Here is a 13042-nt window from a genome sequence, read left to right as displayed (position 1 = left end):
CCACTGACAAATATGTGCAACACACTCTCTTGGTGCTTTTTCCTGAAGATAGCATTAATTATGCTGGGAAGATCATAAGCAGAATGGACAAGAAAGAGCTACATTTTATGCATGGCCCAGGTAGAAGCACTGTGATGTCTTTCAGATATGATGAGCAGAGACATGAAAGACAAAAGATGAATCAAGGAAATATCAAGTCCTACTTCTGGGGGATAATTATAACATTATAGTCCATCCTTTCATCTCTACAGATTTTGAAATGGTCTTACCAACTGAAAAGACATAGCATCACCAAATCCATACGTGCATGCAATAGGAATAGCACTTTAGTAGCATGCAGAAAAACCTCAAGAACAAAGGAAGCTTCTACCTAAGAGCTGTTGCACAAGCATTTTCCCCTATGGAAAATAGCACCGACTCTTCAGTATCCAGGCAAAGGACATTCAGAACCTGCCAGTACCGGTGAGCACACAGGGTGCTAAAAAGGGCCATTTTGAGAGCCCCTGCATGAATATGATGAAAGAAAAATGACCTATTCTGAAAAAGCTTTCTGTATTTATCTCTGTCTCCCACAGAAGGCATAGAAAATGGAAGGCATTTAGTGTCTTTCAGGAGTGCCATCCCTCTCCCTGAAAGCCTGCAAAATTGGTCAGATGAAACTTTTACCTATTTCAGCAGGAACGTTGCCTGTGCAAAGAAGCTAGGACCAAGCCTTGCAGCCTAACCACCTCCCCTCCTATTTCTGGGCTCAGAAATAAGAGACCTTTTTAATATACATGTAGGGAAGACAAAGGCATTCAAACTGCTAAAGACTTTGCAAAAAGCAGCAACTTTGGACTGTCATTTGAAGGTCGGTCTCCAACATACAGTATTTATCTGCCTATTGTCAAACAACTGCTAGAGCAGAAAGGAGTTTTAATAGAATATGTTAGTTAATTAAGTCGGAACGTTAATGGGTTTTTCATAACACTGTAGCATTGTATCTATGAAAAGCAATGAAAAAATGGTTCTATTTAGAAGTGGTAATAGCTGTAGTCTTTGAACATATGCTTAATGAATAAATCTGTTAGGAAAAAAGGCCTGTGTGTATTGGAGGGGGGTAGTATGTTTGTTCTCACTTAAAGCATGCCATGATGGCAATCATCAACAGCAAATGGCCTCTATTGTCGAGACTAAATAAAATTCCATTTGGCCATTTACTTTCAGGTGAAATTGCTTTTTTTCTTTTAAATAACACATTCTTTTAGCTAAGCAGCTGAGTTGAAAATAAAGCAATGCCAGGTTCATGTTATTAAGGACACCTGATAAGCATTCGTGCTCTCTGGTAGGCGCAAAGAACCACAATATAGTAATATCCAGGCAGCTTGCTACCACAGCATGGGGTGCAGCACACAAGAAGCCAAACAGACTACAGTGAAGAGGCATTCAGATCCCATGGTGAGAACAGTCTAACAACCCAGTGCTAGCACGTATCGTAGTGGTGGGCACAATTTCAGGGATGAAATTATATGGAAACAGTACAGCTCAAAACCTGAACAGAATAGACTATGTAAAGCTTAGATAACCACCAGAAAGCCATGATGGCAAAGCACATGACAACAAACTCAACCTACTGGGTTTCCATTTCTGCAAGCAGGTAGATGAATCTTGTCCTGGTTTCAGCTGGGATAGAGCTAATTGTCTTCCTAGTAGCTGGTATAGTGCTATGTTTTTGAGCTAGGTATGAGAAGAATGTTGATAACACTGATGTTTTCAGTTGTTGCTAAGTAATGTTTAGTCTAAAGTCAAGGATTTTTCAGCTTCTGATGCCCAGCCAGCAAGAAGGCTGGAGGGGCACAAGAAGTTGGGAGGGGACACAGCCAGGACAGCTGACCCAAAGTGGCCAACGGGGTATTCCATACCATGTGATGTCATGCCCAGTATACAAACTGGGGGGATCACCGCTCAGGGACTAACTGGGCCTCAATTGGCAGGTGGTGAGCAATTGCACTGTGCATCACTTGTATATTCCAATCCTTTTATTATTACTGTTGTCATTTTATTAGTGTTATTATTATTAGTTTCTTCTTTTCTGTTCTATTAAACCGTTTTTACCTCAACCTATGAGTTTTACTTCTTTTCCCGATTTTCTCCCCACTGGGTGAGGGGGAAGTCAGTGAGCAGCTGCATGGGGTTAAACCACGACAATCTAAAAAGCTGGTAGATTTGTTTGTGAAATTAAAATGCCAATTCCTTACGCTGGGAAGTAAGTATGGAAAATATCTACAGTTAAGCTACAGCTGGCTGGGTATTTTTAAAGGAAGCTTGACAGATGTTGCTAAAATGCACCCCAAAAAAGTCAAACCTGTCAATATTTACTCAACTCCTCTTCTGTTCTCCCCAAAGCTCTTCTCATGGACTACCAGAATCTCTCCTTTCTCCACTAAATCTGAGAACTTAAGCTCCTCGGTTCCACTCTGAATGCTCCTAAGGAAGGTTCACCAAGACAAGACTCCCCTTTTCCCGTTCTTTCCTGCAGTAACATGCTTGAATAAGTCTCTTTTTTTTTGCAACATAGCCAGATCTCAATTGGAAGGCACATTTTGTGATGAAAGGGCCATGGGGAACTCCCAGGTTGCATTCAACTGGATTTCCTAGCGCAACACTCTGCAGCTAGAAATCTAACAACCAGGTAAGACCATGCCATGATTATCTCTGCTTTGACAACCTTCTCAGGCAGCAGGGTTGGGAGACTGCTCCTCACTGCTTTTGGACAGTTCAGCATGACTCAATGCCTGCTCTCCATCAGCTTTGCTAAATTCTCAGTCCTTGCAGTCCTTCCCCTTTCCTTTAAGAACTTTTCCCTGTGAACATGCAGAGCAAATACAGATTAACAAAGATCAGAGATCATGAGTAGGTGGAAAGAGGTAAGAAGATGCATGAAGATAAAGCAAGTCTCAGGTTCCCAAGACTTCTTTTCTGAGAGAGAACTGTGATACAATGAAGAAAACATTCCATCATTAAAACCTCTAATTCTTGGGGATGGTATTCCCCTCCCACTCTCTTCTTAATGCTATCCTTATTAAAATACTTTTCTCATTGAGGTTTCTTGCATTCTCCCATGGTGACAGAGATGTCACCAGCAGGCATACAGAAAGCACGAAACCTCAATCTGCAAACTGGTAAGGCAGAGGTCTAGAAAGCATGATTTCCAAAAGCAGTAGAGGTTTGAGATACTGTGACAACAGACATTAGACTTCCAAAGGGTGGTTTGCTTCAGCTAAAATACAGTTTATAAGACTGTTGCAGACATGTCAGCAAGGTTCTGTTCTCAAAAATTACTTGCATTTTCACCAGGCTGATTTTCAGCTTATTTCAGCATGTAGTTATGTGATTAGTTTGTCCATTAATCAATCAGTTAGTCCACCAACCCAAACAGTGACCATGAGGCATGCATAAGATTTGGTACTTAACAATGTGCCCAATTCAAAATGCTGCACCGTTTTGGATCCCACATCCCTGAAAGAGGCCCTTTGGTATTTCTGACCTCTAAAATGCCTGTTCTATAACATTAAATGAGGTCCTACAAAACCACTCTCATCAAGTAACATGAAAGATGAAAGTTAAGCTAGACAACGGACTAGCAGCAACAAGCAGAGAAAGGAGAAGATAAAATGAAGAGGACAAAAGTCACAAAAGAAGGTGTGAGTATGTTTGAGAATAATGGAAATAAGAATATCTGATGAGAGAAGAGACGAAAGAAGGAAAATAAATACAAGGCCATAGAAGAGAAGCCCACAGGAGGAGGAGGAGTGTGAAAGCCTGGCAGAAGGACTGAGTGGAGACTAAAAACAGCACCTGGCAGTAGCTCAAATCAAACAAGGCAGCATATGCAAGAAGTGCAGTACACTGAAAACTTCCTTCCTCCTGGGGATTAAGTAACCTCAGAGTTAGGGTAGAGAGTCCTCCCTCCCTCTCCTCTGGAATACCTTGCTCTAAACTCTGAAGCAGGAAAAAAATCTAGTTAAACTTTTCTGTCATTCCCCAGTTGCCACTGTGAGCTCTTCATGGAAATTTTCAAAGGCAAATGCAGAAATCAGACATTGATTTTGATTCATTTTTCTAGTCAGAAACATGATGGTGGGTACCCCCTCCCTAAATAATTTAGGGCATTAAGAAGCCAGATTTTCAAGAGGTCTAGGGAAATTTTCAAAATCCCCAATCCAGTCAGATTGGACCCTAGTTCTGCTGAAGCAACTTTAACTGTTTTTCAAAAGATGGGCCTAAGTTACATTTTCAAAAGCAGCTTAAAAACATGGAGTCCATTTCACACTGAAAGACAAGGAGACAATACTGCATAGTTGCTTTTGAAACTGACACTGGCATGCTTTTCAAACTGCTGCTTACCTTATATTTTTGCTTCCTTTAATTGTGTGTCTGCAAATACAACACACAAATGCGTGTCTATTTGCTACTCTCAATTAGGAAAACACAGGTGCAGTTGTGAGAACATCAAATACTACAAACTGGGCAGTCTGAAGACAGCCCAGCATCACAGGTCTTAAACTGCAGCAATGTTTATGATATTTGCACCTGCACAAAACCCAAGAAAGTCCCATGTGGGGAAGTATTACAGCACTAGCCAGGGCCGAATATAACCTCAGTTCTGTCCACTCTTACAGGGGTGGAACATGGCCTCACAGGTACACATGCCAAGCCAAAAAATGCCATCTCAGGGAATATCCCACCATGCCCCACCTGTTTTTTGTCATGCTGCATGTACATAGGCTCCTACATCTAACTGCACAGCAGGAACAAAGTACAACCGTGATTCTTCCCCCCTCTATGATCATCTGGAGCAGGGTTGTAACTGGAGTTTTCTGTTGCTCTCCTCAGGTCCATATGCCCACGTTTCCTTCATCAGAAACCAGGAAAAAAGACAGAAAGATGATACCATGCTGATCTCACTCTAACACAGATAAAGCACATGGTCAGGCTTGTCTTCTGTGACAGTCCCTAGTGTTGAAGATCAAGCTTAAAAAGTGGGAGCTACATACAGAGAGAGGTAAGAGCACAGGAGGGGAAGACTGTCCTAATACGAACAGTGAAAGACGGACTGACAGAACAGTCCTGAATAATCCTTGGAGGAAAGTAACAGCCCAGAGATACTATTTTGCTGCTTGTGTAGTAGTGGAGACACAGTAGAATGTACTTTTACCTTGGACTTAGGATCCAAATCTTCCTAGGAACTGCCAGAAACTGTTTTAAAAAAACAAACTCTGTGATCCACCTTTGAAATACAGCTGCCTACTTCTGCTAGCACTCCTGGGTCATACCATATTAAGTATGTCTCAATGTCCTATCAAGATATGCTCATGGTTCTTGACAAATCTTTAAACTTTTCAAGTGACATTCTTGTATTAAGGTCCAAAGACTGAAACAAAACCAAATAATTGGTGTGGTCAACTGAAAATGAATGTTCGAGCCCAAACTCAGGTGCATTCCACTTAATTTGATTATTTTTTCATTGCAAGCACAGTACAGCATTATCAAGCAAACAAGAAGCAACTTCATCTCATCAATTTGGAAAAAAAACCCAAACCATTCTGTCACTGCAACTGGAAATGCAGTGTTTATCTGGGAAAGAAAGAGGCAGGGTGGAATGCACCTGGAGGAAAACAGATGTACATCCTTGTGGAAACGAAGATAAAACTCACAGCTGCTGGGGAAGCAGCAGCATAGTGGTTAGAATACCTTGCTGTGGAAACCCAAATCACAAGCTGGAGCTTTGCACCAAAACACTGTGCTAGATCAGCCCGTGCATATCTTTTACTTGGGCTGCTAGGCTGAAGATGACAACACACACCGCAACACACCACAAACTGCTGAATGCAGAAACCTGTATGCTCTAATTCAGCTGACATAGCCTACTAGGTCTTTTGAAGTTCAAGATAAACCTTTGTAGCAGTTTACAATTTGAAAACGCATAGTCCACCAATACCAAACTGTCAGCATCACCAGAGACCACACAGCTTCACGGTTTTCTAGTTACAGTGACATGATGAATGGCAATCTCTCCATGGTGACGTAGAAAGTCACTTAGTGAAAGCGAGACCCAGGGATGTATCAGCAAATGGATTCTGTTGTGTTTTCATGCAGGATGCCTGAAAGGTGACCCAAGGATTCCAACTTGCACTGGAACTTCAGCAGAAAACAAATTATCAGTTTCCTTAAATGCCTCATAAAATCCCAATCTGAATAACAGAGTATTATCTTTGGTATTAAAGAAAAAGATATCCTTGATACTGTGACTGCTATGCTGGGCTAATGGAGCTGGCAGAGGAATAAGCATACATCAGGGGACAGCGTCAATAGGTTCAAGTCTCTGTAAGTTACAAATGCCATTTTACCAGAGTTACACCCCTTACTTAGTATAAGGCAAGAAAACCATTTTATGCACCGGGTAGAAGGAGAAGCAAGAGCATCAAGTCAACTTACTTGCCACCTGTCCAGCTTGAGAAAGGATTAAGTACAAGAAGAATTATAAAAAAATGCCTAAGAACTTGTCCAGCCCTTCATAAAGGTATACCATACAACATGTCTTCCAAACATTACCTTCCAAGTCATCTTTTCCTTTAAGATCTTAACAAAGACAAAATTTTGCTGTATTTACCCGTTACCCATACAGCATGTAACACGTGGTAAATACATGTTACCCACATATTTAATCCATTGGTAAATGCTAAACTTTCCAACCATGGTTACATTTCTTTTGATTCTCGTTGTTGCAATCAACATTTTCACCACTTTTACCTAGTGTGCTGTGAATGCCACTTCTTCGTGATTTGTAATGGAACAAGACGAAAAACAACCTTACAGGAAAATGGGTGGGATTTTTCATGCCAAAGTCAGAGTGGCTTTTTTCATGGTTCTATTTGCATTCCACATGCAAGCATATGGTTAGCCAAACTCTGCTCATGTTACTATACAAACATTTCATAAGCACAAATCTCTTTCTGAATCAAGCATTCATTAGAAATGCGGACTACTGTTTATAAATACTACAGTGAAATCATGGAATGTCCATGTAATGAAAGCTCAATGTTAAATGAACAGTCTCTCAACTTGTGTTTGCCAAACCATTAAGAAAACAATCGCTTCTTCTTTCCAGTATGTTCCCAGAGAAGTGTTCTTTCCACTGAGTATATTGCTATATTTTATTTCTCAAACAGAAGCCATATAAACCACACAGAGTCAGACTAAGGCTTCCTTATTCACTTCTTTGCTCTTCTTTTTGTAAGAATCTCCCCAAAGTCATCAGGGTTATTTGTGCAACACCATCAAACGAAACCAGGATTACAATCTGGCCCACAAGATATAACAATTACTCTCTCATGTATTGCAGATAGCCAATACCTGTCTTAAAAGTTCCTTGAAGGCAAACTGTCTTATATTAAACCTGAAAGAAACTGTACTAAAGCAATAAGGACCATAGAATTAAAACTGGCACATGATAATTTACCAAATAGATACTTGGCAAAAAGAATAGACTGATTTTTAATTTAACTCTTTGGTGAAATCACAGTCCCTGTAGATGCAAACCTGGAGATGCAGTGCACGTTGGCACTGCAAACCGCCTTATTTTCATCATCTCTCTGATTCTTAGATGCTGTTCAGAGATGGACTGAGATTTTCATCAGTTTAATTTTCTGCAGTGTTTTCTGTACACACTGCGGAAGAAACTTGCTTTAACAAAGATTTAACTGAAAGACTTCAAGCTGTCAACCCAAGTGCACACTCCTTCAAAAATAGCACATTAGCTTTGCTCATCCCCACAGACTCATGTGACCTCTTTTATCTGTATCCTGTTTTCCACCTGCACCACAGGAGCTCATAGCTATGTCATAAAGCTACAGCAAAATTTTTCAAGCCTCCAGAAACACCATCCAGTTTTATTCCACTCTGCACACTTTTTGCTTCATGTGCTATGTTGGATGTGAGCACATGCAAAATCTAACTCGAAGCAGTTCTGTGAAATAGATAGCTTTCTGGTTACTTAAAATTTTTCAATCTAGTCCATCATTTTATGGTTTCACCATCCCTTCTCATTGGCTGGCACGAATACATCCTAACAGTTTCCCAAGTCCTTTTTCAGAATTTGATAGTGAACACTGGTTTAACATTTGCCCTCCAACCTACCCTAACCAAGCAATGCATTAGAAGTTTCTCATTAGTTCACATGCCCTGTAATGAAAACGACAGTATTTTCTTTGTTTGCATTTTATTGATTGCTCAACTTAGCCACTAAAACCCTGGAAACCTTCAACCACATTCTATGTAGCATTTTCTGCAATATTGAAGTTTATTAGTGTGTTTGTGACAGCTGAACAGAACCATACCTTTTTCTTAGCCAAATTTGAAACAAGGGCCAGTCTACAGTCCTACGACAATGCCTGTACAATGACTTATACTTCAAACATTTATTGGAGCATCTTCTGCCAACTTTAAAGACATGGATTTGCATTTTATAAACCATTTCCTGAGCCTTCACTCAAATTAGTATCATTGATACTTTCTAACTGTCTTTGCCTCTTGTGCCAAAACCAGTCTGTTCAGCCACCTCAGACTGAGGCCTTTCTCAGGCTACCTTTTCAGCAAGCACGCTTGCCAGAGGCAGCCTATACAAACAGACTTTCTTCCACGGTACTTTACTAATGCTTCCATGCTGACACTATTATGTTAACACGAAGGAAAGTGCACGACCTTCAGCTCACATGCAGCTGGAAAGCTTTACCACAAGTTTTTTTGTTGGAACTATTCCACTTTGATGTCACATGATAAATGATTGTCGATCTTTTCTTTCTCCCCTCCCACATCAGGTTTTCCCAGGCTAAGCTTTTCTGCAAGGCAGAACTACCCACGCCTTATTCTGCAATAAAAACAAAACTGTTTGAAAAACTTCCCTTTGTATTGCCCACGTATAAAGAGTAAGCCAGTAGCACCGCTGAATTAAAGATCTTTTTGACCAACAACCTGCAGGCTATGTGCATGAACACATGATATTTTGGCGAAGCACAATTCAATGGAGATGAGAAAAAGCGAATAAAGAGGGGAACACTTCTCTTAGGACAGTGTCAAAGCCTAAGTGAAAACACAAGGGGAAGAAGTGAAGTCCCATATAAACCAGGAGGGGGGGAAAAAAAGGGGGCAAAAAGCGCATTACTCTACCAGAACCATCCACACATTTCCCCCCAAAGCAGCCATATTGGTGGACAGGAAATAGGAAGTGAAATGTGAAAGGCCTCTGAATATACTCAGTATCTGTAAGAATCATATACTCTATTTATAGCACATATAGTTGTTTGTTTGGGTTTTTTTGGTTTTTTTTTTGAATACCCAGCTAAAACCAGGATGTGTGTGGTTTCTATGTCAGTGGATGGATCAAATTCACTCATGGTTTAACTCCATACTTTTAAATACGTTTTACTACAAATTTCAGTGCAGGGATAAATTTGATAAACTCTGCAAAGCGATCCCTGAATTCACTGTTTTGTATAACTAGCAGAATTGCATTTACATCTTGCTTTGCAATTAATATAGTCTATGACTATAAAGATCAGGTAACATATGATAACATGTTTTTACTTACACTATACTATCAAAAATAAGTGCTCTGAGGCAAAAAGCGCATGTTTGCCATTTACTGCATGTTTGTACACGTCCTAACATAATAAGGCTTCCAATTATTCGGCACACCTACATGCCACCTCAAAGTAAATAATACTGACGTTTTATGGCCTAGGTTTAACACTGGCCTCAGAGGATCTGGACAAGACTATAACACAAAGGCTGTAAAGAACACTAGCATGACTCTCTGAGCTTACAGAAAGGAAAGTGCATCCTTTCTGCCATCAAATGAGTGGCAAGCATTGACTATGAGCTGGCCAAAGCTGACCACTTAGATATAAGCTGTAAAGAGAAAGTGAACACTCAGGAGAAGTATCTGTATGTTACCTGAAGTTTCTCAGGATTCTTATATAAGTAATAAAAGGTCACAGCTCATAAATGGCTTTTCAGAAGTGAAGCACACAGCATGTAGAATAAACCCAGTCACCTTACAGCTAGTTCACATACAGAACATGTTTTTGCCCTCCAAAAACTCCCTAATAAAGGCTTTCAGCATTCTCTTTCCATAAGCTGGGCCTCCTTCACAGTCTGGAGTTGATTCCAAAGGCACACCCACATCAGCTGAACTGGCTTCTGTACTGTAAAAACAACCACAGACTGCAATAGGCTGCAAGATCTCTCTACCTGCAAGATGGTATGAAAGGCTGGTCCAGTGCAGCATTAAGGCATATTTAGGCTGTAACCAGAAGGTAAATAGATCACCTAACCAATAAAAAGAAAAAAAGATTTATCTACACCAGGTACATGATTAAAAGTCCAAAGTCCAGTAGCTCCAAGAGCCCTCACTGGGCAGATAGGAAACATTTTCTGGTAAGAGACAGAATATGCTTACAACCATGTGCAGAATGACTTGAAAACACCCACTGCCTTGATGATTAAACAAAGCTAATTTACTTACTGCTTACCACAATTAAATAAAAAACATGTTTGAGACAGCTATGGACTAGATTTAAAAGGACTTTCTAAGGAGCTTTTAGGAGACAAAGTCTCAATCCTTTAGGCTTCCTTAGAAATCCTAGTTAAACTTCATAGACATCAAGTAGGTAATGGAGGTAAAATGGACTCTCTGCACAATGTGAGAACCACAGCCAGATTAAAAGATACACTGCACTACAAAAAGATCTAGCAAAAAGTACCTTCCATGCTTCCTGGGCTTTACAAAACATTTACAACCTGCAATGAATTTTCCTTTCTTTTTTTTTTTCCTTTTGTTCCTTGTTCCTTTCATTCTCCAAGAAGATTAGGACAAGTTCTAAAAGAGGGTATGACTGTATTTTTCATGTGAAGTGACAGTATGATATGTCTTCATTGTCTTCCTTATCTTACTTACCATCTGACATGGACTCAAGTCCTTTCAGTCACATAGTATCTCAGTTCCAATGTCTGCTCCAGGACAGATGGTCCTCTGGGATTATAATTTATGTCCTTTATGCACTAGTATCCTAAAAAATAAGTGAAAAATCTAACCTTTAACACTATCAGATGTCCAAGAATCATTCATGGCTTTTACACATAATTTTTCTTGAAAAGAAATTCTAAAAGACCATGATGTCATGTTCATCCATAAAGGAAGTATCAAGCCTCTGATCTGTGGGGTGAAGCATGGAAAGAAGATGAAGTATATTCCTGTGTTGTTATTGATCGACTTGCTTTTGCTTATTGCCTGCATACAGGAATTGGGATGTTCCTGAAGCCTTCCAGGTATCCAAAGGGTATGTGCCATAAAGTCTTTTAGTATTTAAGGAAAGTGGGGTGATCCATAAGTTAAGCTCCCTTAGGAGCCATCTGCTCCATATGGAAAAAGCCTTCAGCCGAAATCATAATGGCTAATTTCATTAAAATTTCAGCAAGTGCTTAAACATCTGTGAGTACAAAACAGAAATCCTTATTACTTATTTGTATAGGACTGTTGAATGTGTCATACTTACCACACAGTGGGGCTAACTGAATACATAATCTGGAAAAAGACAGTCTATCATAGCCTCAGAGACTGTGGCCAGCATGTCACTTGAAGCATAGCAAAAACATGGGCAAAGAGGGTTATGCAGGCATGTAGAAAGAAATTCACCTCTAACAAACTGCAAGGACTTTTTCATTCTTTCCAAATTCTGCTAAGGGAGGGGCCAGAGCTGTATTTTTTGTCCAGATTATAAAGTGCTCTGCCTCCAAGGCTTGTATAATTTGTCATCTACTTCTAAAGCACCTCGCACTGTGAACATCAGGCCAGTTCATTCACAGTCTCATCCAAAGCTCACAGAGACAAATACAACTCTTTTATTGATGGCAACACACTCTGCATTACAAACCCAATCAAGAAGTCTCCTTAAGAACAAGAGTATAAAGGGCTAAATCCTGAAAGTGCCCTCTCCTACAGAGGTACTGGTTGAAATCACAGAGAATTCATTTCATTAGAAACTGATCTTTCCAGTTTTGAACAGGCTAGTAGATCAAAGACCACCTAGATATCCAGATGTCAGCTCTGGGACATGAGGTGACCACTGCATATAGATAAGCACATCTGCACATTAAAGAAAAACATATTTAAAAGCAAATCACAGTCTTAGAAGACACCAGGATAGAACAAGACTGCATCCAGGTAAAAGCAAGTCAGCAGAGTCATGTGTGAGGCACTCCTCAAAATATCACCTCAACCAACATAGCACGTCTTTGCATTAAGCAATCCTCTGCTACCTAGGACAAGGGACTACTAAGTCAAGGGAGGAAACTTCCTGTAAAGGTCTGGATACACGCTGTCTTTCACTTGTAATACAAACATAGCATGGAGGAACTATACAGGTCCAAGAATAAGAAGTACTGTCTGTGTACACAGTGTGTGTCAAAGCATAATCCAAAAGTTATTCTTAAAACCAGAAAAATCAGGCATAAAGCATACAGATGGTATTTATACTTTTACAGCCACTTAAAGACATCTCTCCCTCCCTTGCAGGAAAAGATGACAACTAATTATTTTCAGCTAGATGTTTTTATTGAGTTTGTTTTCTGATGTGTCTTCTTAAGTCAAAGCTCAAACACAGAAAAGATGTCTAGCAGGCAAGTCCCAAGGGGAGTCAACTTCTTTTACAGAGCAGGTACTATTCAAAACAACTAACAAGCACCATAAGAGACGGTGTGGATAGTTCTGAGTCCACCATCAGTATCCTCATTGCTCCCCTGAAACTTCTGTTGATGACATAATCGCCAGCTGCATGCAACAGCTCCTGAGAAACAGGCTTCGCAATGCACTCATTCCACTCCCGCAGCATGTCCATAAGGGGCAGAACCAAGAAGTAACTGGATTTTATAAGTGATTGCCACTGGAAAAAAGGAATTGGTGCCTCTTGACTCACTACTGAAGGCCAAATTATACCCCCAAACT

The 13042-nt window shown here is 40.2% G+C and overlaps 1 protein-coding gene across 9 annotated transcripts in view; it reads right to left on the bottom strand.

The window, feature by feature from the left end:
• Window positions 1–13042, bottom strand: part of PTPN5 (protein tyrosine phosphatase non-receptor type 5) — an 86315-nt gene that overhangs the window by 51195 nt on the left and 22078 nt on the right. For 2 of the 9 annotated variants that reach the window (XM_069803684.1, XM_069803693.1), the window contains exon 1: window positions 10997–11108. The exons of the other annotated variants lie outside the window; for them this stretch is intronic. In XM_069803684.1, the coding sequence (XP_069659785.1) occupies window positions 10997–11006 (10 nt within the window). In that variant the 5' untranslated portion in view covers window positions 11007–11108. Of the gene's footprint in view, window positions 1–10996; window positions 11109–13042 lie in introns of those variants that run through there. 9 annotated transcript variants of the gene reach the window in all.

Source organism: Haliaeetus albicilla, chromosome 16, assembly GCF_947461875.1.
Source record: "Haliaeetus albicilla chromosome 16, bHalAlb1.1, whole genome shotgun sequence".
Lineage (NCBI taxonomy): Eukaryota > Metazoa > Chordata > Aves > Accipitriformes > Accipitridae > Haliaeetus > Haliaeetus albicilla.
Note: the sequence above shows the minus strand (reverse complement) of the source record. Positions and strands in the feature narration are given on the sequence as shown.